General features: G+C 44.6%; 1 protein-coding gene across 1 annotated transcript in view; it reads left to right on the forward strand.

The window, feature by feature from the left end:
- SYVN1 (synoviolin 1) overlaps positions 1 to 24,635 on the forward strand; it is a 238,252-nt gene that overhangs the window by 25,185 nt on the left and 188,432 nt on the right. Inside the window, exons 3-5 of the mRNA XM_069208078.1 lie at positions 12,788 to 12,880; positions 14,520 to 14,672; positions 24,080 to 24,128. Of these exons, the coding sequence (XP_069064179.1) occupies positions 12,788 to 12,880; positions 14,520 to 14,672; positions 24,080 to 24,128 (295 nt within the window). The remainder of the gene's footprint in view (positions 1 to 12,787; positions 12,881 to 14,519; positions 14,673 to 24,079; positions 24,129 to 24,635) is intronic.

The following is a 24,635-nucleotide window of genomic DNA, read 5'->3' on the forward strand; positions in this document are numbered from 1 at the left end:
GGCTGCATTTTAAGTACAAGTCCGATTTATTTGCAAGTTTCCAGATAGCTGCATTGTCAGGGTCTCCATAAGAACACCAAAGGAATCTTGGGGCTAGAGTGACAAGGTGTTTGAAATGTTGGTGTTCTGTTCGTTACCTCCGTATGACTGGGAATTAGAGGTGGGCAGGCCAGCAAATCAGATTGATAGGGAGAACTGAGCCAGAGCACAGTTCAGCGCAAAAAGCCTAAGGACGACCCACGCCATAAATATTTAGTATGTAAATTACACTGCAAACACTGTGAAAATATGAAAAGACTTTAAGCTTCCATTGTGTTTCTTTTACATTTGGAACTGTTTAAATTAAGTCATTGGATTTAAATGCTGGCTTGAGTGATACTCAATTGAAAGGATAGTTCACAACCCACTATCCAGTCTACTCTGAAGACGATGCCATCATAAACTAAGATTCAAATCCAATGTAATTTTGCCCTTATACATGTCCAATATTAACAGAGACCCATTTCCAGACAAGCTGAAGACCCTCAACACCTCATTAAGAGCCATCACACCTATTAGCAAAACACAGTGGTCTCCGAGAACCCATAGAGTTAGAAGTATTACATGAGTAAAAATTTTACTGCAAATCGCCTCCGTTCACACACCGTCTTTCACACAGAGATCACACACATTAAACTGGTAGAGTGCTGTATGAAAATCACAAGCCTAATGTCCCTCTCACAACACACCACGGGGCCTGTCAGCTGAGAATGATCAAACCTCGGTCGTGTAGTGTGGGGTGTTTTGCTTTTACTTCAGACTGAGAGAAAACACGACTACAAGGAATTCCAACAATGCAGAGCTCTTAGTCTGAGTAATTTATTAAGGCACTTCTTAAGGTTTGTATCGGGAAGGCATATATGTCGAATGTCAAATGCAGCACACAAGTGCACTTCCTAGAATAATCACAGCAGTAGAATAATCATGATCATAGAAACAAACAATGAAAATGCATTACTTCAATGATGGATAATAGATCTACATATAGTAATTATATATTCAAAGCTGAAAATAATAATTAAAAATGCATCACCATGGGGCCAAGTAAAGACATCATCTCTGAAACTGTACCTGATCAGGCTTCTGTGGACCAACCTGTATGATTGTGAATGTCCCTAGTCTTTGACCCAGCCCACCCAGGATGTTGGTAGGCTTATAATCGTCAGGGAATTAATAAGATGCCATCCTATCCTTACCACTGGGCAAGGCAGCGGGAGGTAATAGTGTCCCAGGTGGCTTGTTGAACTCTTTAGTGGAAACTGTGGGCTCTAGTTAACACTCTCCATGCTAACATGGTTATCTGTGGTCCACTACCTGAAACCAGACGACAGTCAGCAATAGTTCCAGTGTATAACAAGTATTTGTAATGCATTGGTTCTCGCGTTTCCTCGTGTTAGAGCTATTAGCGGGGTACATTTCTAACTGGACTTTTCTTGCCACTTAAATTGAAAATGAAAAATAAAGTTGACATAAGCGAGCCAATTCAAAGTACCATGGCTGCCATGCGCATGAGCACGAAGGAGAGATGCAAAAAGAAAAATAAGTTTGCCTGCAGTCAAAGGTATCGACAATCATGCAATTATCCATGTAAAAGGGTCAGTCTGCAAGGCAGGAACAAAACTGCCCCAAGGAGGGACAAATGTAAAGCATTTGCCATTGATGCTAAAGATTTTTGAATGGAAAGCCCACAAACGAATGAATGATGGGCATGCAGTGGGCATGTTTAAAAGTCAACAAGAAGCGACCCTGCTTGTTATAGGCCAATCTCTCTTATGGATGTAGAAGTTACAATCATAGGAAGGGTAATCCTGGAGAGACTGACTACTTGGGCCAATGAGAAATATATTTTTACCAAGCTTCAATATGGGGTCGGGCCCGGCAGAAGAACAGTGGGGCAGAATTTAAATTTGTATTTTTTAATCGCCTAATACACAAAGGGTTCAGTTCATCTAGCTTTCATGGACCCTAGCTCAGCCTTTGATAAGGTTAACAGAAATCGGGTCTGGGCTGAGCTGGGGTCCGTGGGGCTTGATGCACCTCTGGCCACCTTTTTGAGGGATCTCTATACCAGCCTGTCTGGTTTGGTCAGATATGGGATTGATGGGTAATGCTCCCAATCTTTTAGTCTTAAAAATAGATGTGTGACAGGGTTGTATCCTCGCCCCGTTTTATTTTTTATGTATATCAATCATTGGAAAGGGGTGTTGTCCAATTGTGGCCTAGATGTGCCCTGTGCAAATGGTAGCCCTGGTCCTGTGCTCTTATATGCCGATGCCGCAGTATTAATTGCCCGCACAGCCAGAAGCCTTCAGCGGCTTTTAGACCTATTTATTACCATTATGGGTGATATGGTTCTGTCCACTAATGTTTAAAAAAAAAAAATCACATTTCATGTTGGTTGGCCCTAAGAATACGTAAACAGCTAGTTGTTCAGCCTAAGTTCAGATTTTAAGCAATGTTTAAAATTTTCCCTACTAGGGGATTTTACTAAATTCGAGCCTTAGTTGGCAACTACTGATGATAAAAAAAAAAAAATGCAGGGTGTCAGAAGAGGGCTATTTCTGGCCTTAATGATTATGAAAGCTGTCTTAGGTGTAGGCTAATAAAATCAGTGATAGATGTCTATAAGGCCAAATAAATCACTGTTGCTACATTTTGGAGTGAGATCTGGGGTTATGCACCTTTTAGTAGCATCCGGGTACCAGAAAACAAGTTTTTGAGGGGACTTTTCTCCATGGGACAGGGCACTCCAGCCAAAACTATGCATCACTGGGCATGAATTTTATCACAGATTTTCCTCTACTTTTAGTTTGGTGCTCAGTTTAGTACAAGGAGGAGTTAGATCTAAACAGATTAATTCTCTAGGACTATTTGTCCTTGGATTATGCACTTAATATACCCCAGACCCACTATATAAAGTACACCTTCAAAGATTTAGGGAGGACAGGCTTATTTTCTGACCCAGACGGCATAGAGAACAAAGATACTGCCTGGGCCAAGCAGGCGTTCTCCCATATCATGGCAGGCGAAAGAGAGTCCTTTACCCAAGCAGTCAGTGCGTACTTACGTAATGGTAAAATCTGTAAGTGGTATTGAGCCCTACCTCCTCTTGGAAGTGTCCAAATATTACTGTTATTTTTTAACTTATTTCTGACTGGGCATTTTCAATCCGCTTTTGTTTTCAAATTGGGTCTGGCATAAACCATCTAATCTGCCTCCTTGTAATTGTGCTAATATATCAGTGTGCTGCACCATTCGCTTAGTGCTCATTTGTCCCAGGTTCACTTCCCTTCAATTTAAGTACATAAGGCCCCTTTTGTTGCCCATTAATTTTAGACCGATAAGACCCCTTTTGTATTCTTGCCACTTTTAGACATACCTAAATTGTGTTTTTATGTATAAAGGTTTCTGGCTAGTGTTTTTATTGCAAGTCTCTAGTGTTTTTTTGGGTTGTTTTTTTGAACCTTTTCTGACCACAGGTAGTAATCGTGTTTGGTGCATCGTAAGATAGTTTACCTTTGCACCAAGTACTTTGTTCAAGGTGGTTGGCAGCATAATGACCCTCTCATGTCTTACTGCTGCTTCTTTTTAAAATAATATTCTTGGTTTTTAATCTTGTTGATGTTTGTTTTTACTGCAATGTATACTTGCATGAGTTTTGTGTAAAAAAAACACAAAACAATTGATGTCATCAAGCTGTTTAGTGCTTCTCCCTCTTACAGTTGAACTCTCACTGATAATACTAGTGCCCCTTTGCAGAGACAATGTTGAGAGCCATAGAAGTAGTAGACCTATTTTAGAAGGTGAGTAAATAGAAGTGCAGCATCAAAGTCCAAAAGTAGAGATTAACCCATCTACTTTGAATGTCTACATAAATAGCATTGGTGAAAACCACCCCTTATGAGTGGCATATCAGTATTTAAAGTGTCTGAACAGTGTAAGACCAGTGGTACACCCTTCCTGCTTGCCCCCCAGTAAAGGCTTCCTCCTTGGGACTCAAAGCAAGCAGCAGCCAACCTATTACGAACTATGTTGACTTGATAATTGATGTAAATAATGTAAACAGATCGATGAGTCACTGCAATGTTTTTTTCATTCTCTAACTGATGCAGTGCAGGTAATGATGAGGATCCCACAGGATTATAGACCCAGCAGCTATTATTGAATTGGACCTGAGATCTGGCTGGCCCCGTGAAATATGCTGAATTTGCACAGGTGTAATTACAACACGGGGACAGATTCAGCAATGCCTGTATGTTGTTTGCATTCTGTTTGGAGCAGCAACATGCAGGCAGTGAGGGGACTCTCTTTTTTTTTCTTTTTTCTTTTTTTTTCTTCTTCTTCTTCCATATGTGCCCACAACCAAGGCCTGCTTTAAAGGGTCACAAGCCATTTTTTATTTGAATATTGTCCTGGCTTGGAACACTCTCTAGCCTAACACCTACATGCCAGTGTAATGGAGGGAAACCAGGACACATAGCTTATCGCTTCAGGTACCTAAGAGCAACTATGGTTTGGAGGCAGTTTGTTCAACTCAGGTATATAAGAGATATGCATGAACTGTAAGAATGTCAAATAGATCTGTCTGGATGAGTAATTCCCCCCCCCAAATGATTTAAATAGTACTTACTAATTGTTTTTATTTAATGTTTTAATATTCATTCCCCTGTAGGGTGTTAGAGGCTTTTCATTACACACATCGTACAGAGACAATATACCCTACAAATTTGTAAATCGATGTGCACGAAATGTTACGTAAGACAGACAGGGTTGCAAAATGTAGGAGTCGCATATCGTTCTTTGAGAAAGGCATTATAGGACTAGTAGAACCACAAAATCAGAATTTAAAACGTAACACAGTGATAGGAGAGTTGTCTTTACGAATAAGACTTTATTACTACCTGAAGGAATCCTTTTTAGCAACCTCAGAATAAAGACAGATTGAGAAAAAAGTTGAGGTTCTAAATCATTGGCTTCCAGTTTGCAAGCATCTCCTCGATGTTCGTTCATAGCACGCTGTGCTATTTCAGGATTGCAATTTATGACCTGCAGGTAACAAGAAGATTAGTGCGAGAAACAGTCACCCATCTACATAAAATATAATATGTAATATGCATTTTACAAGATGTGCATTGCAGCAGGCACATTGGCCCTCTATGCTACATTGAAGCAAAACTGGGATTTGACAAAACACAGATTGCTCCAGCACTTACATTAACAATCAAAATTATCTTACTATTATTATTATCCACTCAAAATTGCTGGGTGCAAAAAAGATGTCTTTGCTAGTTGCCTAACCACATACGATATTTTAAGATGCAGCCTCTTTGTGACCAATTAATTAGCCACAACATAATTTCACATTTCCTTTTGTTGCTAATTTCTTTGCGGCACAAATTAAAAATAAATAAATGTATACATTGACTGTCACTCTGCGTTTAATGACTTAGCCCCCTTTCCTTTCCCACACTCAGACCCCAATTAATGGGCTCCTGGAGTAAATATTTTTCCAATTTCAGCACTTCTTATGCACAGTGCTAAGCTCACAATTGATAAACTGATCTTTGCTGTGAACTTTACATGTTTAGGCAAATGAGTTTTGATAGCAAGTGTTTCAGTGTGAGAAAATGCACTGTCCTACGCCTTGGCGTTTCAACCTATGAGCGCAGTGCTGAAGTTGCTGCTGCCTTGCACCAGTCAAAGGAGTACCAATATGGAGGTCTGAGAGGGTTGTGAAGTGTTATGCAACAGTCAGCCTCTGCTTGAGTGGCATCCGCCGAGACAGTAGCTCTATCTCTGCACACATCTGTCTAGAGGAGGGAGGCAGCTATCATGGTACCATAGCGTGCAAGATGACACCAGTTCAGTTTAAAGTAATGAATTGCCTTGGTGCTGGTCCTGCCATCATCACCTTCTCCAACGGGAGGAGAGGCAGGAGCGATGGCTTGGAGTTATGAAATAGGGGACTTTGAGTTTGAAGGTGGAGCAAACACAATAAGGCTCAACAAGTTTTTAGGTTTTGCCAGAGCAGCGCATGCACTGCATGCTCAGTCCTTGTGAAACCCCTTCTAAACAAAAAAAAAAATATATTAAAAGGGGCTTAGAGGCCTCCCTTTACTTACCATTGGTTGACTTGCACTTCAGTCTTGTATCCTTGCTTCTTATTCGTCATCTGCTTTGTGCTCCTCCTTGCGTCTTCCAGGGCTTCAGTGTTGTGTCTGCCATGGTGCACTGACTTTGTACTCTTCCTCTATGCGGCCAGTGTCTTTCCAATGGCCGCAAGCTCCTAATTTTACTTTTTTTGTTGTTTTGTTATTTTTGGGCGTGCAGTCTGAGTGCATGTCTCTGTGGTCAGTGCCCTGCCCTCCTCCTAGTCACTTTTGTTGCTTTCCCACCTCACCCCTGCCCTCCTCCCGCTGTGTGTACTTTTCAGCCTACCCCACGGCCCTTCTCCCACTGTTTGTGCTTTTTAACATCACCCATCCTCCTTCCGCTGTCAGTATTTTTTAACCCGCCCTCTTCCCACTGTCTTAACCCAATTCACCCTGCACTTCTCTCTCTGTATGTACTTTTTAATTCTCCCGCTTTCTGTACTTTTTAACCCACCCCATCCCTCCTCCAGCTGTCAGTACTTTTGAATCCTCTCGTGTTGCTTGCCCTTTTCCGACCCCCACACTGTTTTAAGACATGCTACACAACAGCACGGGTTGCTGAACAACATGGCTTAAAGATAAAAAAGCTGTGATGTGGTTAGTGCTGGCTGTACCATAGCACTTTTTTCCTCTCACAGGTGACACTTGTTGGCTTTGCCTATGCTTGTTTTGGTGATGCTCTGGGAGACATATTGTAGGAAGTTGGCTCTGTATGCACTATTTCAAAGTAAGGAATAGTATGCACAGAGTCCAAGGGTTCCCCTTAGAGGTAAGATAGTGGCAAAAAGAGATAATACTAATGCTCTATTTTGTGGTAGTGTGGTCGAGCAGTAGGCTTATCAAAGGAGTAGTGTTAAGCATTTGTTGTACACACACAGGCAATAAATGAGGAACACACACCCAAAGACAATTCCAGGCCAATATGTTTTTGTATAGAAAAATATATTTTCTTAGTTTATTTTAAGAACCACAGGTTCAAGATTTACATGTAATACTTTAAATGAAAGGTATTGCAGGTAGGTACTTTAGGAACTTTGAATAATCACAATAGCATACACAGTTTTCAAGTAAATCACATAGCTATTTTAAAACTAGACACAGTGCAATTTTCAACAGTTCCTTGGGGGAGGAAGAGTTAGTTAGTTTTTGCAGGTAAGTAAACCACCTACGGGGTTCAAGCTTGGGTCCAAGGTAGCCTACCGTTGGGGGTTCAGAGCAACCCCAAAGTTACCACACCAGCAGCTCCGAGCCGGTCAGGTGCAGAGGTCAAAGTGGTGCCCAAAACGCATAGGCTTCAAAGGAGAAGGGGGTGCCCCGGTTCCAGTCTGCCAGCAGGTAAGTACCCGCGTCTTCGGAGGGCAGACCAGGGGGGTTTTGTAGGGCACCAGGGGGGACACAGGTCAGCACAGAAATTACACCCTCAGCAGCACGGGGGCGGCCGGGTGCAGTGTGCAAACACGCGTCGGGTTTCCAATGGAAATCAATGGGAGACCAAGGGGTCTCTTCATCGATGCAGGCAAGGGGGGGGGGCTCCTCGGGGTAGCCACCACCTGGGCAAGGGAGAGGGCCTCCTGGGGGTCACTCCTGCACTGGAGTTCCGATCTTTCAGTTCCTGGGCGCTGCGGGTGCAGAGTCTTTACCAGGCGTCGGGATCTGGTAGGCAGGCAGTCGCGGTCAGGGGGAGCCTCGGGATTCCCTCTGCAGGCGTCGCTGTGGGGGCTCAGGGGGGGACAACTCTGGCTACTCATGGTCTCGCAGTCGCCAGGGAGTCCTCCCTGAAGTGTTGTTTCTCCACAAGTCGAGCCGGGGGCGTCGGGTGCAGAGTAGCAAGTCTCACGCTTCCGGCGGGAGACGCAAGTTGTTTTAAAGTTGCTCCTTTGAAACAAAGTTGCAGTCTTGGGTGAACAGAGCCGCTGTCCTCGGGAGTTTCTTGGTCCTTCTAGAGCAGGGCAGTCCTCTGAGGATTCAGAGGTCGCTGGTCCCTGGGGAGGGCGTCGCTGGAGAAGTGTCTTTAGAAGGGGGGAGACAGGCCGGTAGAGCTGGGGCCAAAGCAGTTGGTGTCTCCGTCTTCTCTGCAGGGTTTTTCAGCTTAGCAGTCCTCTTCTTCTTAGGTTGCAGGAATCTGAGTTCCTAGGTTCTGGGGAGCCCCTAAATACTGAATTTAGGGGTGTGTTTAGGTCTGGGGGGGTTAGTAGCCAATGGCTACTAGCCCTGAGGGTGGGTACACCCTCTTTGTGCCTCCTCCCAAGGGGAGGGGGGTCACATTCCCATCCCTATTGGGGGAATCCTCCATCTGCAAGATGGAGGATTTCTAAAAGTCAGTCACCTCAGCTCAGGTTGCCTTAGGGGCTGTCCTGACTGGCCAGTGAGTCCTCCTTGTTTTTCTCATTATCTCCTCCGGCCTTGCCGCCAAAAGTGGGGCCGTGGCCAGAGGGGGCGGGCAACTCCACTAGCTGGAGTGCCCTGTGGTGCTGTAACAAGGGGGGTGAGCCTTTGAGGCTCACCGCCAGGTGTTACAGTTCCTGCAGGGGGAGGTGTGAAGCACCTCCACCCAGTACAGGCTTTGTTACTAGCCACAGAGTGACAAAGGCACTCTCCCCATGTGGCCAGCAACATGTCTCTAGTGTGGCAGGCTGCTAAAACCAGTCAGCCTACACAGGTAGTCGGTTAAGGTTTCAGGGGGCACCTCTAAGGTGCCCTCTGGGGTGTATGTTACAATAAAATTTACACTGGCATCAGTGTGCATTTATTGTGCTGAGAAGTTTGATACCAAACTTCACAGTTTTCAGTGTAGCCATTATGGTGCTGTGGAGTTCGTGCATGACAGACTCCCAGACCATATACTCTTATGGCTATTCTGCACTTAGAATGTCTAAGGTTTTGCTTAGACACTGTAGGGGCACAGTGCTCATGCACTGGTGCCCTCACCTATGGTATAGTGCACCCTGCCTTAGGGCTGTAAGGCCTGCTAGAGGGGTGACTTATCTATACTGCATAGGCAGTGTGAGGTTAGCATGGCACCCTGAGGGGAGTGCCATGTCGACTTACTCGTTTTGTCCTCACCAGCACACACAAGCTGGCAAGCAGTGTGTCTGTCCTGAGTGAGGGGTCCCCAGGGTGGCATAAGATATGCTGCAGCCCTTAGAGACCTTCCCTGGCATCAGGGCCCTTGGTACCAGGGGTACCAGTTACAAGGGACTTACCTGGATGCCAGGGTGTGCCAATTGTGGAAACAAAAGTACAGGTTAGGGAAAGAACACTGGTGCTGGGGCCTGGTTAGCAGGCCTCAGCACACTTTCAGATCAAAACTTAGCATCAGCAAAGGCAAAAAGTCAGGGGGTAACCATGCCAAGGAGACATTTCCTTACACATATTGTTTACAGCTCAGTGGACTTGCAACCCACCCACAACATATCTTTAGTTTTCTTTTTTTTTTTGTCACTCTTTTGCCATCTATCAACTGCTTAGCTCCCATAGGTTGCCCTTCCTTTTTGGTGTTAGCGTCGCCCTTGAGCATCGACCAGTTTCATGTGCTCTTCGTCATATTTTTGCAGTGCACTCTTTTTTTTAAATTTTTTATTTTAGAAGTGTTTAGGAATTATCCCTGTACCTGTAATGTACATTCCTACTTTTAACATAGGCATACAGCTTCCTATTTTTGATGCTTTCACCCTACCTGCCATCTCTATTGACGTTTTATTTACTTACACCCACAACTGTACAACTCTGCAACACTCTACCTGGGGCCTTTCTGCACCCTCTACTCTGCGCCACTCTACACCATGCCACTTTACTTTGTGCCACACCCCGCAACTCTACTGAGCTCCATTCCAATTTACACTGCTCTATTCCACTCTACGATGCTCAATCCTACTCTACACCTCTGTACAATGCTCTGTGCAGCTCTGTTCCACTGCACGCTGCTTTGTTCCGCTCCTTTCCTAAGAAAACATGAACCAGGTCGAGAAATCATCAGTGCAGGGAGTCTAGTTTATCTTACTTTCATACATATTGGTTTGGTTGCGCCTAGGAAATATTTTGGGGTTGATGGAGTAGAAGTGTGAAAGAATAAATTAGATATATGGTTAAGCCATGTAGGAATTGCTGCTTTGACCTGTCCATATGGGGATTCATCCTGCAACTCTGGTAGTCTTTCCTCTGTGAAAGTTTACATGAAACCCTCACTCCAACTATTTCATTTTTTTCTCTTTTTAGGCTTCACTTTGATTTTTTTTGTCTATATGACACTTTTTGGTGCTCCCCATTATTCTCAAATTATTACGGTTATTTTTTTTCCCTTGCCATCTCAACCTCTTTAGTTGATAATATTCTGTGATTTTGATTTGTAGCAAATTTTCTTTTATTTAAAAATATGTGAGATTGTGTGCTGACTACGAGCCGCTTATGATTTAGAAGGAATATCGTGCTTACGCACTGTCCCTGCAGACAATCCATTGGAAAATCACCTTTCCCACATTTTCTCACTTCTGTCCTTAAATACTGTTCACTCCCATTTCAAGTCTGTCTCACACACTGAGAATGGTGCTTTCAAATCCCTACCCCCTTTTATAATCGCTCTCTCCCTTAAAACCATAGTATTTTAACAAACTAAGAAACCATACCTTGATACCATTACTTGAAAACTTTGTGTTCTGATGGGAAAGGTCTCATCTATAGGTCTGGAGAGTGTGTACCACTGCCTCAGGTTTCCTTTAGAAAGCTAAAGGTTTTTGACATCCACCACAGCAATCACTTGTGCGCTCCAGATGCTCTCTGTAACATGTATCGACACCCAGAGTCAGTAGCCAAGTGTTACAGAAGATGAAAGCTTGGAGAGATCCCAGGCAGCAGCTTTATTTTGAAGGAATTGTCCAAGGACTTCAGGCATCCTTTGGGTCAGACTGGGGAGTATTACGGAAAGAAGACTGCGTACCTTTGAGGCTAGGGAGTTTCCCTTGATATTTCCGGGTCTATTATTCTCTGATAGGACTATGCACCCCTCCAACACATACAGAGATTAAAAGGTAGATTAATTGAGCAGCTTGTTATTCTTGTGAGATATTATTTTAGGTTGCTTCAGACCAAGAGACTCAGACCCCCCACCCCTCATACTGTGAAAAAGACTTTGGGGGTCATTCCGACCCTGGCGGTCATGGACCACCAGGGCCGGGGTTGGAGGATGCACCGCCAACAGGCTGGCGGTGCATCAAGGGCAATTCTGGCGAGAACTGGTGTCGTGGGGCCACTGGCATGGGCACTGCAGGGGCCCCCTAACAGTGCCCCACATTGATTTTCAGTGTCTGCTTGGCAGACACTGAAAATCGCGATGGGTGCAACTGCACCCGTCGCACACCAGCAACTCCGCCGGCTCCATTCGGAGCCGGCATCCTCGTTGCTGGTGCTTTCCCGCTGGGCGGGCGGGCGGCCTTTTGGCGGTCGCCTGCCAGCCCAGCGGGAAAGCCAGAATGACCGCCGCGGTCTTTTGACCGCGGTGCGGTCTTCTGGCGGCGGAACTTTGGCGGGCGGCCTCCGCCGCCCGCCAAAGTTGGAATGACCCCCTGTGTCTGGACAAGTCTGAATGAAATAAGCTAAAAGGCAAAACTGCCTAAACCCAGTCGCAGAACCTAACTACGAGAATACACCAATCCTGGCTGCCATTTTAGTATTGAGATAAGTTAAGGGCTTTTAAATAGTGTGCCTACATTCTTTTCCTGACTCCAGGGTCTCCATGCTGGTGATTAGCAAGAAACTCTGAGCTAATTGTATTCAGCATGTGATATTACAGTTGTCTTATGTGTGTTGGCAAATTCCAGTTCAAAATTGGAGAGTTGCAGGAGTTCATATTTGTGACATTTTTGCCCTGGGATAGTTGTGTACACATCTGATTGAAGTACTGAATTGGTAAGGATTGCTACACGTGAGAGGTTACACACATTTGGAAAGTTTTGGCTGATAAATGTTTTCTTAGTGGTATGTGTTCAGTAGCGGAATAGTAGGGGTGATTAATGGGCATTGAACATATGGCACCCTTCCATACAAAGTGCTCTGACAGAGCTATATGTAGAACGTTTACAGGCATTTCAATGCTCACACCAGGTCGAGATTGGAATTATGGCAGGCTCATGATATTCGGGCAGCATTTGACGTCTAGCTGCCAGCTAATGTGTCAACCAGCTCTGTGATCATTGAAGGCTTTGCTGTTTCTAGCCTTCTCTAGTGATCACCCTACCACCATAAATATTGAGGGGCTTGTGTAGGCTGATAGGCTTCTTTTGTCAACTTGTTTTCTATGGGCATACATGCTGGTATGTATGTAGCACTTATGTTACTTGGTTTCTGAGTAGGGCACTTCTGCCATTGTTGTCTTGAAGTGCTGTGAATTGTTTTGAACTGAAAGTAGCTGATTACCTTGGAGTGCCTTTTGTGGTTGTGCATTAGATATTCTTGCATGTAATGAGATGTATTACATAGAGTTTCTAGTAACAGATCAGATTTCTAAATACAGTTGGATCCGATTCACTGTATTCCTGCATGCAGTGCCTATATATTCAGCCTGTTATGGTATTCATTCATTGATGTCCTTTCTTTTCTTCCAGGTCCTCTACATCCAGGCATTTGTTCTGGTTTTTCTCCTTGGGAAAGTCATGGGCAAAGTGTTTTTCGGACAGCTGAGGTTGGCAGAGATGGAGGTAAGGGACTACTTGTTGCCATGCAAACATAGAGCAATCAAATCAACATTACAGCTTTATGTGTACAACAGAAACACATTGGTGCATGATTTAGGCATAATAAACAATAGGGAGAGCGCAGTGTCTCATTTTTAATGGAAAACTAACCTTAGTAGGGACCTAGCTCTGCAGAAGGTGGAAAGGAAGCAAAGTAACAGATTATGAGGTTACTGCAACATGAGCATTACTGCTATATTTACGGGGCGATTTAGAGGATGGTGGATGAGGGCTGTACACCCAAAAACGGCAGATGGCCTGTCTGCCCACCTGGTGATTCCCTGCTCCATGTAGAGGTGGGGAAACCTAGGTTTCTTGCAGCTCTGTCTCAGCAGGCTCTGTGTTAACTGTTTTGCCACTGGGACTCCAGGTTATAGTGATGGCTACCGCGCTCAGAGTGATGGTTACTGTGCTTTATTTAGGGTTTGCCAATTGTTGCTGTTTTTCCCTGCTTGTATCCTCCATGTAAGGCATAGCAGACCTAGTAAAGCAAGACAATGAGTGTCCTCCATGTGTCGGGCCTGTTGAGTAGTTCTTGTTTAGGGTAAAAAAACACTCTTTATGGGTTTGTTTTGAAAAAGAAAATCCAGTGTAAAGCAGCTGCAAAAAAACACAATCATGTGCAACGCAATGGGTCTCACGTTTGCTCAAGTTAGAGCTATTAGCGTTGTAAATTCCTAACTGGACGTTTCTTACCACATAAATTGAAAATGAAAAGTAAAACAGTTGACATATGCAAGCCTCACCTCAAATTCTTCGCTAGAATGGATTGGAGCAAGATATTGCCTTCAGCTTTATATCAGCTAGGTTGGTGCTCTTTTTTTTAAACTACTGATGCAAAGGCCAAATGGAGTGTCTTGGCAAACTGCTGCTTGGCGGACAGTAAAATCTTGAGGCCTGCTAGAGACTCGCTGAGTTATTGGCTCGTGTGAATGTCTAGAAAGGATCGCGCTCAGATGAAAGGCAAACCGAAACCGGAGGAGGGGCCAGCACACGCTGTAACAGGAGGACGCGCGACATAGTGTGATGGCCAACAAAAATGTTCACTTAGTGAGATCACCTGGGAGGGAACTCTGCACACAAAGGAGGGATATTTCACAAAATGCACCAATGAAAATGAAGCATTTAAAAAGAGCACAACAAAGAGTAAATAGCAAGAAGTGGGTGTGGTTAAAAGTCCACAGAGAGATTACAACAGGCCAGTGCGTTTGTGCGCTCTAACCTAATAACCGCCCACTTTGTGTTAGCACTTTGATGAATGCATTTGCGTCATATAGATCCCCACTTGGCAGACATGAATTTTTTATTATGGCTAGCAATCCTCTGCCAAAGTGTAAATGTCCTCGTTTGGCACAGAGATAGTGAGGCAAAAAAACTCCAGAGTGAAACAAAATTTGCATTTGACAGCAGATTTGGCATAAAGAGGGGAGGGAGGACAACAGAGGCATTACATCATGAGAAGGTAATTGAGCTGGCAAAACACCATCATCCAATTCAGAGGGTCTTTGACTGATCCTTAAATAAAAGCATGACCTCATGAGGGACTCAAGTCCTTACGCTGATTTCTCCTAATTAACTTATTTTATCATGTCTTCGATTTCAGCACCTGTTGGAGCGTTCCTGGTATGCAGTGACAGAGACCTGCCTTGCATTCACTGTCTTCCGTGATGATTTCAGCCCCCGCTTTGTTGCGCTGTTCACCCTCCTCCTTTTTCTCAAGTGCTTCCATTGGTTGGCTGAGGACCGAGTTGATTACGTGAGTATGTTATCAGTGGGTGTTGACCATCTATTGTGCCCTCTGACAATGGGGGCTCAAAAGGCCTTGCCACAGTTTGTGTATGTCCTACAGGAGTATTTCAGAAGAACATTGTTACCCCCGCGGAAAGAGACCAGCCATGTGTTGATCCACTCCTTTATTGCCTGTAGGAGCATGAAAAGTTTCATACATTTTGTACGAAGTCTTACTCTGCTTTGTATAACTGTGTTTTGCTTTCACTAATGACCTAGCTGACAAAACAATCTCTGGAATGCACTTCTCAGCTCAAAGAAGACATTTATTATTTCTCCACGAGGTTCCTAACAAGCAAATTAGCATGTTGAAAGCACACGTTTAAAAATAGTCACAGCAATGAAAGGAAAATATTCCAAAAGGATTTTCCACTGCAATGTACACAGCAAATATATGTATTTATATTATATTATGCAAAGCAAATAATGAAGTAAAAATGCATCACTGTAGGGCCTGCCAAGCTCTTCATCTTTCTCATGCCAGCAAGACGATGAACCCGTTCAACTGCGAGAAAGAGATTACCACCCTCACGGGACTGATATCAGGCATCGACGTTGAGAATCCTGATTGAGGCCACTCTTACTGTCGCACTGGGCCTTTTTATATTTTAAAAAAACAGAAGCAGCTTTCTGGAAAAAAAACCCTCATTTAGCAATTCAAACATGCTGGCTAGTTTAGGTCTGCTTTGAAAATAATAAGTTGGGGTTTGGCCACAATCCCAAGGTGTCAAATCAAAACAAGACCGTTACCTGCTGTCTGAGTACATCCTTATCAACCAAAGCCCTTGGTGAGAAAAAGCACGAAAACAAGCACAGTTTACAATGTGGAAAAATATGAACAGATTTAACATGGCAGTGTCTAATGCTACGATAAAGTCAATAGGCAGATGAACTGAATACAAAATGTAGTCTGCAACTGGTGAACACTGGACAGCTAATCCAGGTGCGAAGTGGTGCAACACAAAGTCAGTGGTCAAAACACATATTTCACTACACTAAGCCATCATAATAACTGATCTATTGCCACTCCTTTTTAGGTTTCACCTGCACAGTGCAAATCTTGAAAGGGGCTAAGAGCCTGCCCATTATTACTTTTACTTAACATTAGTTGGCTCCCATGTTGCTCTTGTTTTGTCGCTTCTTATTGGACAGCGCCTCCTCTTCTTCTCTGTCTCCCTTCCCTGGCTCAATGTTTGTCCATGCTGTGGAGCGTGAACCAAATACTGCTTCCTGTCTGTGCGCCTGCAGAGTATTTTTTTTTTTTTTCTTCAACTGTAACAGTCCATAAGAATGCTTTGTTTTGCAGGCTGAATCCAAACACCCGTAGTCAGTGCTGCAACCTTGTTCCCCTATCTCCTTTCTCCCATTGTTGCTTGCTCCGGCGCACCTCCCCGCCTTGCCCTGTCTACATATCACCCCCATCACTGCTTCTCCCTTTTTTGCTTTTTTTTGTTTTTTTTTGTTCTAAAACCTCAAGGTTGATTATTATGGAGAGCAGGCCGGCCATGTTCTGATGGACAGGGAGTGAGCGATGGCCGAGATTAGACTTCTTGTGCCTGTTCATTTTTTCTCCAGTATTGGATCTTTCATAGATTCACATGCTTGAATCATCCCCGTCGTCGAGGTGGGAGCCTCACGGTAAATTTAAATATATAAAAAGCAGTAAGTCAGTAAAAATAAAACCAGTAGGCCCAAGTAGGCCTCATAAGGTATTTTACAGTCTATCCACTTTGTTTTGTGAAAAGACCCAAACTTGAGTATCAACTGTAAAGAAATGGCTCCCTGTTGCAGTTACCCCCCACTTTTTGCCTGATACTGATGCTGACTTGACTGAGAAGTGTGCTGGGACCCTGCTAACCAGGCCCCAGCACCAGTGTTCCTTCACCTAAAATGTACCATTGTATCCACAATTGGCACACCCTGGCCTTCAGATAAGTCCCTTGTAACTGGTACTACTAGTACCAAGGGCCCTGATGCCAAGGAAGGTCTCTAAGGGCTGCAGCATGTCTTATGCCACCCTAGAGACCCCTCACTCAGCACAGACACACTGCTTACCAGCTTGTGTGTGCTAGTGAGAACAAAATGAGTAAGTCGACATGGCACTCCCCTCAGGGTGCCATGCCAGCCTCTCACTGCCTATGCAGTATAGGTAAGACACCCCTCTAGCAGGCCTTACAGCCCTAAGGCAGGGTGCACTATACCATAGGTGAGGGTACCAGTGCATGAGCACTGTGCCCCTACAGTGTCTAAGCAAAACCTTAGACATTGTAAGTGCAGGGTAGCCATAAGAGTATATGGTCTGGGAGTCTGTTTTACACGAACTCCACAGCACCATAATGGCTACACTGAAAACTGAGAAGTTTGGTATCAAACTTCTCAGCACAATAAATGCACACTGATGCCAGTGTACATTTTATTGTAAAATACACCACAGAGGGCACCTTAGAGGTGCCCCCTGAAACTTAACCGACTGTCTGTGTAGGCTGACTAGTTCCAGCAGCCTGCCACACCAGAGACATGTTGCTGGCCCCATGGGGAGAGTGCCATTGTCACTCTGAGGCCAGTAACAAAGCCTGCACTGGGTGGAGATGCTAACACCTCCCCCAGGCAGGAGCTGTGACACCTGGCGGTGAGCCTCAAAGGCTCACCCCTTTGTCCCAGCCCAGCAGGGCACTCCAGCTTAGTGGAGTTGCCCGCCCCCTCCGGCCACGGCCCCCACTTTTGGCGGCAAGGCTGGAGGGAACAAAGAAAGCAACAAGGAGGAGTCACTGGCCAGTCAGGACAGCCCCTAAGGTGTCCTGAGCTGAAGTGACTCTAACTTTTAGAAATCCTCCATCTTGCAGATGGAGGATTCCCCCAATAGGGTTAGGATTGTGACCCCCTCCCCTTGGGAGGAGGCACAAAGAGGGGGTACCCACCCTCAGGGCTAGTAGCCATTGGCTACTAACCCCCCAGACCTAAACACGCCCTTAAATTTAGTATTTAAGGGCTACCCTGAACCCTAGAAAATTAGATTCCTGCAACTACAAGAAGAAGGACTGCCTAGCTGAAAACCCCTGCAGAGGAAGACCAGAAGACGACAACTGCCTTGGCTCCAGAAACTCACCGGCCTGTCTCCTGCCTTCCAAAGATCCTGCTCCAGCGACGCCTTCCAAAGGGACCAGCGACCTCGACATCCTCTGAGGACTGCCCCTGCTTCGAAAAGACAAGAAACTCCCGAGGACAGCGGACCTGCTCCAAGAAAAGCTGCAACTTTGTTTCCAGCAGCTTTAAAGAACCCTGCAAGCTCCCCGCAAGAAGCGTGAGACTTGCAACACTGCACCCGGCGACCCCGACTCGGCTGGTGGCGATCCAACACCTCAGGAGGGACCCCAGGACTACTCTAAGACTGTGAGTACAAAAACCTGTCCCCCCTGAGCCCCCACAGCGCCGCCTGCAGAGGGAATCCCGAGGCTTCCCCTGACCGCGACTCTTTGAATCCTAAGTCCCGACACCTGGGAGAGACCCTGCACCCGCAGCCCCCAGGACCTGAAGGACCGGACTTTCACTGGAGAAGTGACCCCCAGGAGTCCCTCTCCCTTGCCCAAGTGGAGGTTTCCCCGAGGAACCCCCCCCTTGCCTGCCTGCAGCGCTGAAGAGATCCCGAGATCTCTCATAGACTAACATTGCGAACCCGACGCTTGGTTCTACACTGCACCCGGCCGCCCCCGCGCCGCTGAGGGTGAAATTTCTGTGTGGGCTTGTGTCCCCCCCGGTGCCCTACAAAACCCCCCTGGTCTGCCCTCCGAAGACGCGGGTACTTACCTGCAAGCAGACCGGAACCGGGGCACCCCCCTTCTCTCCATTCTAGCCTATGTGTTTTGGGCACCACTTTGAACTCTGCACCTGACCGGCCCTGAGCTGCTGGTGTGGTGACTTTGGGGTTGCTCTGAACCCCCAACGGTGGGCTACCTTGGACCAAGAACTAAGCCCTGTAAGTGTCTTACTTACCTGGTTAACCTAACAAATACTTACCTCCCCTAGGAACTGTGAAAATTGCACTGTGTCCCCTTTTAAAACAGCTATTTGTGAATAACTTGAAAAGTATACATGCAATTTTGATGATTTGAAGTTCCTAAAGTACTTACCTGCAATACCTTTCGAATGAGATATTACATGTAGAATTTGAACCTGTGGTTCTTAAAATAAACTAAGAAAAGATATTTTTCTATATAAAAACCTATTGGCTGGATTTGTCTCTGAGTGTGTGTACCTCATTTATTGTCTATGTGTATGTACAACAAATGCTTAACACTACTCCTTGGATAAGCCTACTGCTCGACCACACTACCACAAAATAGAGCATTAGTATTATCTATTTTTACCACTATTTTACCTCTAAGGGGAACCCTTGGACTCTGTGCATGCTATTCCTTACTTTGAAATAGCACATACAGAGCCAACTTCCTACATCAACCAATCAGGATTCAGCCCCTCCCAAACACTCCCAACAGAGGCTGAATTCCCTCAGATTTTCTACCGCACGTCGTGTGAAGGGAGTCTCCCTGAGCTCTGCTCAGTTTTTTTCCTATTTTCTGACTGAAGATTGTTTTTTCTCTCAGGAAACTAGTTACAACTTTACTATGTCTGAAAAGGCAAAGAAGGGTCTGTTCAGAGACTGTGACAACTGTGGGAAGAAGAGACTACATATTGATGACCCCCACAAGAAGTGTATTTACTGCCTTCATCCAGACCATAAGGTGAGAGACTGCAAAATCTGTCGCACCTTTAGTCAAAAGACCCTCAAAGACCGAGAGGGTAGACTTCTCTTATGGCTGCAAAAACAAAAAGCCTTAGAGCATCCTTCATCAGACAGCGAAGAGTCACCACAAACTTCTCGAACAGCAGCATTATCGATTACCACCAGCCGCAGCTTACAAACATCCGGCTAGAGGAAGAGGAGCTGCCCGAGCAAGAGATACAGGCAGAAAGCAATGACCAGCGGATAATCTCAACACCTCCCCAATCAATATTGAAGGTCGGAGGTCGCATCAATTCTTATTTCCCCAAGTGGAAGGCTATAACATCGGACAGATGGGTACTAGATGTGGTGACCAGAGGTCATACTCTGGAATTCATCCAAACACCACCGAGTGTCCCACCATCGGGTACACCGCCTCTGAGGTTGAGCCAACTTCTCAGGGAAGTAAGGATAATGCTAACAAAAGGAGCAATAGAACCAGTCCCTTTATCTCAAAGGAACAAGGGATTCTATTCCCGGTTTTTCCTTCTCAAGAAACCCTCAGGAGACTGGCGCCCCATCCTGGACTTGAGAGCACTAAACAAGTTTCTAAAGAAACAATCGTTCAGGATGGTAACGTTGCAGGATGTCCTGCGTCTCTTAAACACGGGCGATTGGATGGCATCCCTAGACCTCCAGGATGCTTATTTTCATATCCCCATATATCGCAACCATCGCAAATTTTTAAGGTTCAGGGTAGGAAGTATGCACCTCCAATTCCGGGTTCTACCATTCGGTCTCAAATCAGCCCCCAGAATCTTCACAAAAATGCTAGCTCCAGTAGCAGCACATCTTCGCCAGGCAGGTATCCAGGTCTTCCCTTACCTGGACGACTGGCTTATAAAGGCACCCTCAAAATTCCAAGTAACAAATCATTTTTCCTATTGCCTTCATTTGTTACACAGCCTGGGGTTTGTAGTCAACTACCAGAAATCTCAGATATACCCCAAACAAGAATTGAGTTTCTTGGGAGCAATTTTGGACACAGTACGCAGCAAAGCGTACCCATCACACGAGAGGAAACAAAAGTTAACCTCGTTGGCAAACAACCTATCCAGAAAAAAGTTTGTTTCAGTCCGCATCTACAAATCATTGCTCGGAATGATATCATCGTGCATTCCGCTAGTCCCAGATTGCAGACTCCATATGCGACCCCTGCAAGAGCAATTGGACATACAATGGACACAGGTCCTCGGCTCCTTCGAAGACAAGATTCGCATAACGCCTCTAATGAAGAACACTATGAGGTGGTGGGCGACTCCAACCAATTTCTCAAAAGGGCTGTCTTTTCTTCTTCAAACACCAAGTTACATAGTAACAACGGATGCCTCTCTCGAAGGATGGGGTGCACATTGCCAGGACCTGCAAATCAGCGGAATCTGGAATCAGCAAGAGAGCCAGCTCCACATCAATTATCTAGAACTCAAAGCAATACACTTAGCTCTAAAAGCTTTCTTGCCAAAGATACAATGTTCAAGCGTCTTAATCCGGACGGACAACATGACCAGCATGTTTTATCTAAACAAGCAAGGAGGCACAAGGTCCCTACAACTCTCGCAGCTAGCCCAACAAATTTGGACATGGGCCATCAAACACAATATTTCACTAAAAGCGGAGCATGTGCCAGGACAGATCAATGTTCTAGCAGACACCTTGAGCAGGACAGTAATTCCTTATCACGAGTGGGAGCTAGACCAGAAAACTCTCAATGGCCTGTTTCTATTATGGGGCAAACCAAACTTAGACCTATTTGCCACTCTCGAGAACAAGAAATGCCAGTTCTACGCAAGTTGGCTTCCCCAAAAAGATTCGTGGGGGAATGCGTTTTCGATGAGATGGTCAGGAGTTTATGCCTACGCTTTTCCTCCGATCCCGCTCATTCCGAGAGTCATCAGAAAAATGAAGACGGAGGGGTGTCGACTTCTACTCATAGCTCCCAGATGGCCCAGACAAATATGGTATACGGAGCTCCTCATGATCTCCGAACGACCACATCTACCACTCAGACAGAGTCCGACTCTTTTAACGATGCACCAGGGACAAGTCACACACCCACATCCGTCGTCTCTTCATTTGTCGGCTTGGCTCCTGAACACAATGAATACTTAAATCTCTAAATCTCCCCAGAGTGTAGAGACATCTTAGCAAAAGCTAGAGCTGACACTACCAACAAAACCTATAGACTTAAATGGAAACGGTTTTGTGTTTGGTGTGCAGCGGAAAATATACATCCTTTATCTTCTACTCCGGAACAGATACTTCCATATCTCCTGCTCCTGGCAAAATCAGGACTTGCATATTCTTCCATACGGGTACATCTGGCGGCAATCTCCAGATACCGCAGATCACCAGATAAACTCTCTTTGTGTTCCACAAGAATTGTCAAACAATTTATGAAGGGCCTTTTTCGGGTCTTCCCGCCAATTCGGAAACCCCCGCCTCTATGGTCATTGAATGTTGTGTTGATGCAACTCATGAAAGCTACTTTTGAGCCGATCCACAAAGCTGACCTAAAATTCCTCGCATGGAAAACAGCGTTACTGTTAGCTCTTACTTCGGCAAAAAGAGTCAGTGACATTCAGGCGTTCACCATCAAACAGCCGTTCCTCCAGTTTACAAACTCAGGTGTCATCCTGCGGACAAATCCTAAATTAATTCCGAAAGTTCCCTCAACATTTCATTTAAATGAACCAGTCATCTTAAAAACCTTTTTTCCAAATCCGCAAACAGTGGCGGAAAAAACATTACATTCTCTCGATATTAAAAGATGTTTAAAGTTTTATCTACAGAAAACTCAGGCCATCCGCCAGTCGGATCAATTATTTGTAGCGTTCGGCGGAACAAAGAAGGGACACGCGGTGTCCAAACAGACTTTAGCAAGATGGATTGGCCTGGCGATTCAATTCTGCCATTCAAAAGCAGGAAAGCCGCTCCACACCAAGGTGAGAGCCCACTCTACAAGATCGGTAGCCACTTCAGCGGCACTCTTTGCAGGTGTACCACTACATAGCATCTGTAGAGCAGCAACATGGTCCAGCCAACACACATTTACAAGACATTACTGTCTAGAGGAGACAAACCAGGTCGATACAGCAGTGGGACAAGCAGTGCTGAGGCATCTATTTCGTTAAGGTGAGCCTCTTACACATCCCACCACCACACTCGAGGTATGGTCATTAATGGTTCATTTTCTTCTACTGTTTAACGTGTCGTATTCTCCATAATAATAGCATAAACTGTGTCAGGATTTCTGGCCACACACATTTTATTGCTTTTATATTCGTATGTTTGTGAATATAAATATAATTATATGTAAGTGCATATTTAAAACTGAACTAATGTGAATCACATCACGTATAGAATTACGATGGAATTACAGTCAATGTAATTCAGTAAGTAAGAAAACATTACTGCTCGTTACTCGGATTCAAGCATGTGAATCTATGAAAGATCCAATACTGGAGAAGAAAATTAGTTACTTACCTGTAACTGCAGTTCTCCAGTATTGGTATCTTTCATAGATTCACATGCGACCCACCCTCCTCCCCTCAGAGGCTCCCCTATTATACAGATATTAAACTTCACACTCCTAATAGAAAATCTGAGGGAATTCAGCCTCTGTTGGGAGTGTTTGGGAGGGGCTGAATCCTGATTGGTTGATACTCAAGTTTGGGTCTTTTCACAAAACAAAGTGGATAGACTGTAAAATACCTTATGAGGCCTACTTGGGCCTACTGGTTTTATTTTTACTGACTTACTGCTTTTTATATATTTAAATTTACCGTGAGGCTCCCACCTCGACGACGGGGATGATTCAAGCATGTGAATCTATGAAAGATACCAATACTGGAGAACTGCAGTTACAGGTAAGTAACTAATTTTCTTCCCTTTCATTTTTCCATTTCAATTTTCAGTTTTTTGGTATGAGTAGTTTGGAGACATTCTTCAAGCTGTTGCCCTTTGGCACTGCAGAGCACTGCTTTCACACCAGATCTGAAATATTTTTTTGTGTAGATCAATTGGCTGTGGTCAACGAAAACAGGGAGGGAAGGCTAAAGAAAGGAGTAGTTGGGATGAGATGAGGCAACAAGTGATTTTTTTTGTTTTTGTTGACAATATCATGTGGACATGGAATTATGTAATATAAATAATTTTAAGCAGTATACAATGCAGTGTCATACCAATAGCAAGCTGTGCACTGTACAAATCCCAATCACCTTATGCGCAAGGAATTTGTGAACTTAAGAAATATGCACACACAAGAAACCAGCATATCCAAAAAGCATGAGCACATATCACTAACATAATTTGCACATGGCCGCCTGCATTAAAACAAGCATTGGCAAAGCCAATAGGTTTCGCCTATGCAAAATCTATTAGTTTGTCAAAGTTTTTTTTACATGTTGCATGTTAGCTGTTGAGTTGCTGTGCAGCCTGGCGATATGACGTGGCCAGCATTGTTTGTGAGTTCACAAGGGGGTGGCTTTATGCCAGGACTGTCAGATGCTAAACTTGATTTACCTTTACTCGGTTTAGAATTCTATATCCCTGCCCATAGTTTATGTAGTAAACATTTTCTTTTCCCCCCGGTTCAGATGGAGAGAAGTCCTAACATCTCTTGGCTGTTTCACATACGAATTATATGTAAGTATCTCCTATTTATCTCTGCACTGGAAAGTCAGTGTTGGTATGATTGTTCTAAATTGAAACTTCCTTTGATATAAAGATTAATTATCGAATGAGGGGACCTTAATTATTGTTATTTGTCACACATATAGGGCACAGTCTGCCTCTATTATAGCATCCTAGCACATTCAACATTGCGGGGGGGTCACTATCTAAACCATTCAAAGGTTTCATTCGCAGGCAGGAGCAATTGTTTTATTCCCTTAGTAGTATTATTCAGTTTTCAACCGAGTCTGTCAGCTTGGTAAAAACTTAGAGAGCTGCTATCACCATAACTGTCTGTCCTCAAACTTGAACTGTGTGATTGCTGCTGTATTAATTCAACCCTTGAACTCGAATGACGCGAAGCAACATACTCCTTTTACCTTTTGAACTTTGAAGCTGTGAAACAGCACAATCATTGGGTCATCTTGAAATTGAAATTCACTATAAAATTATTTTATTGGTTCACATCATTCTTGTAAG

Source organism: Pleurodeles waltl, chromosome 9 (assembly GCF_031143425.1).
Source record: "Pleurodeles waltl isolate 20211129_DDA chromosome 9, aPleWal1.hap1.20221129, whole genome shotgun sequence".
Lineage (NCBI taxonomy): Eukaryota > Metazoa > Chordata > Amphibia > Caudata > Salamandridae > Pleurodeles > Pleurodeles waltl.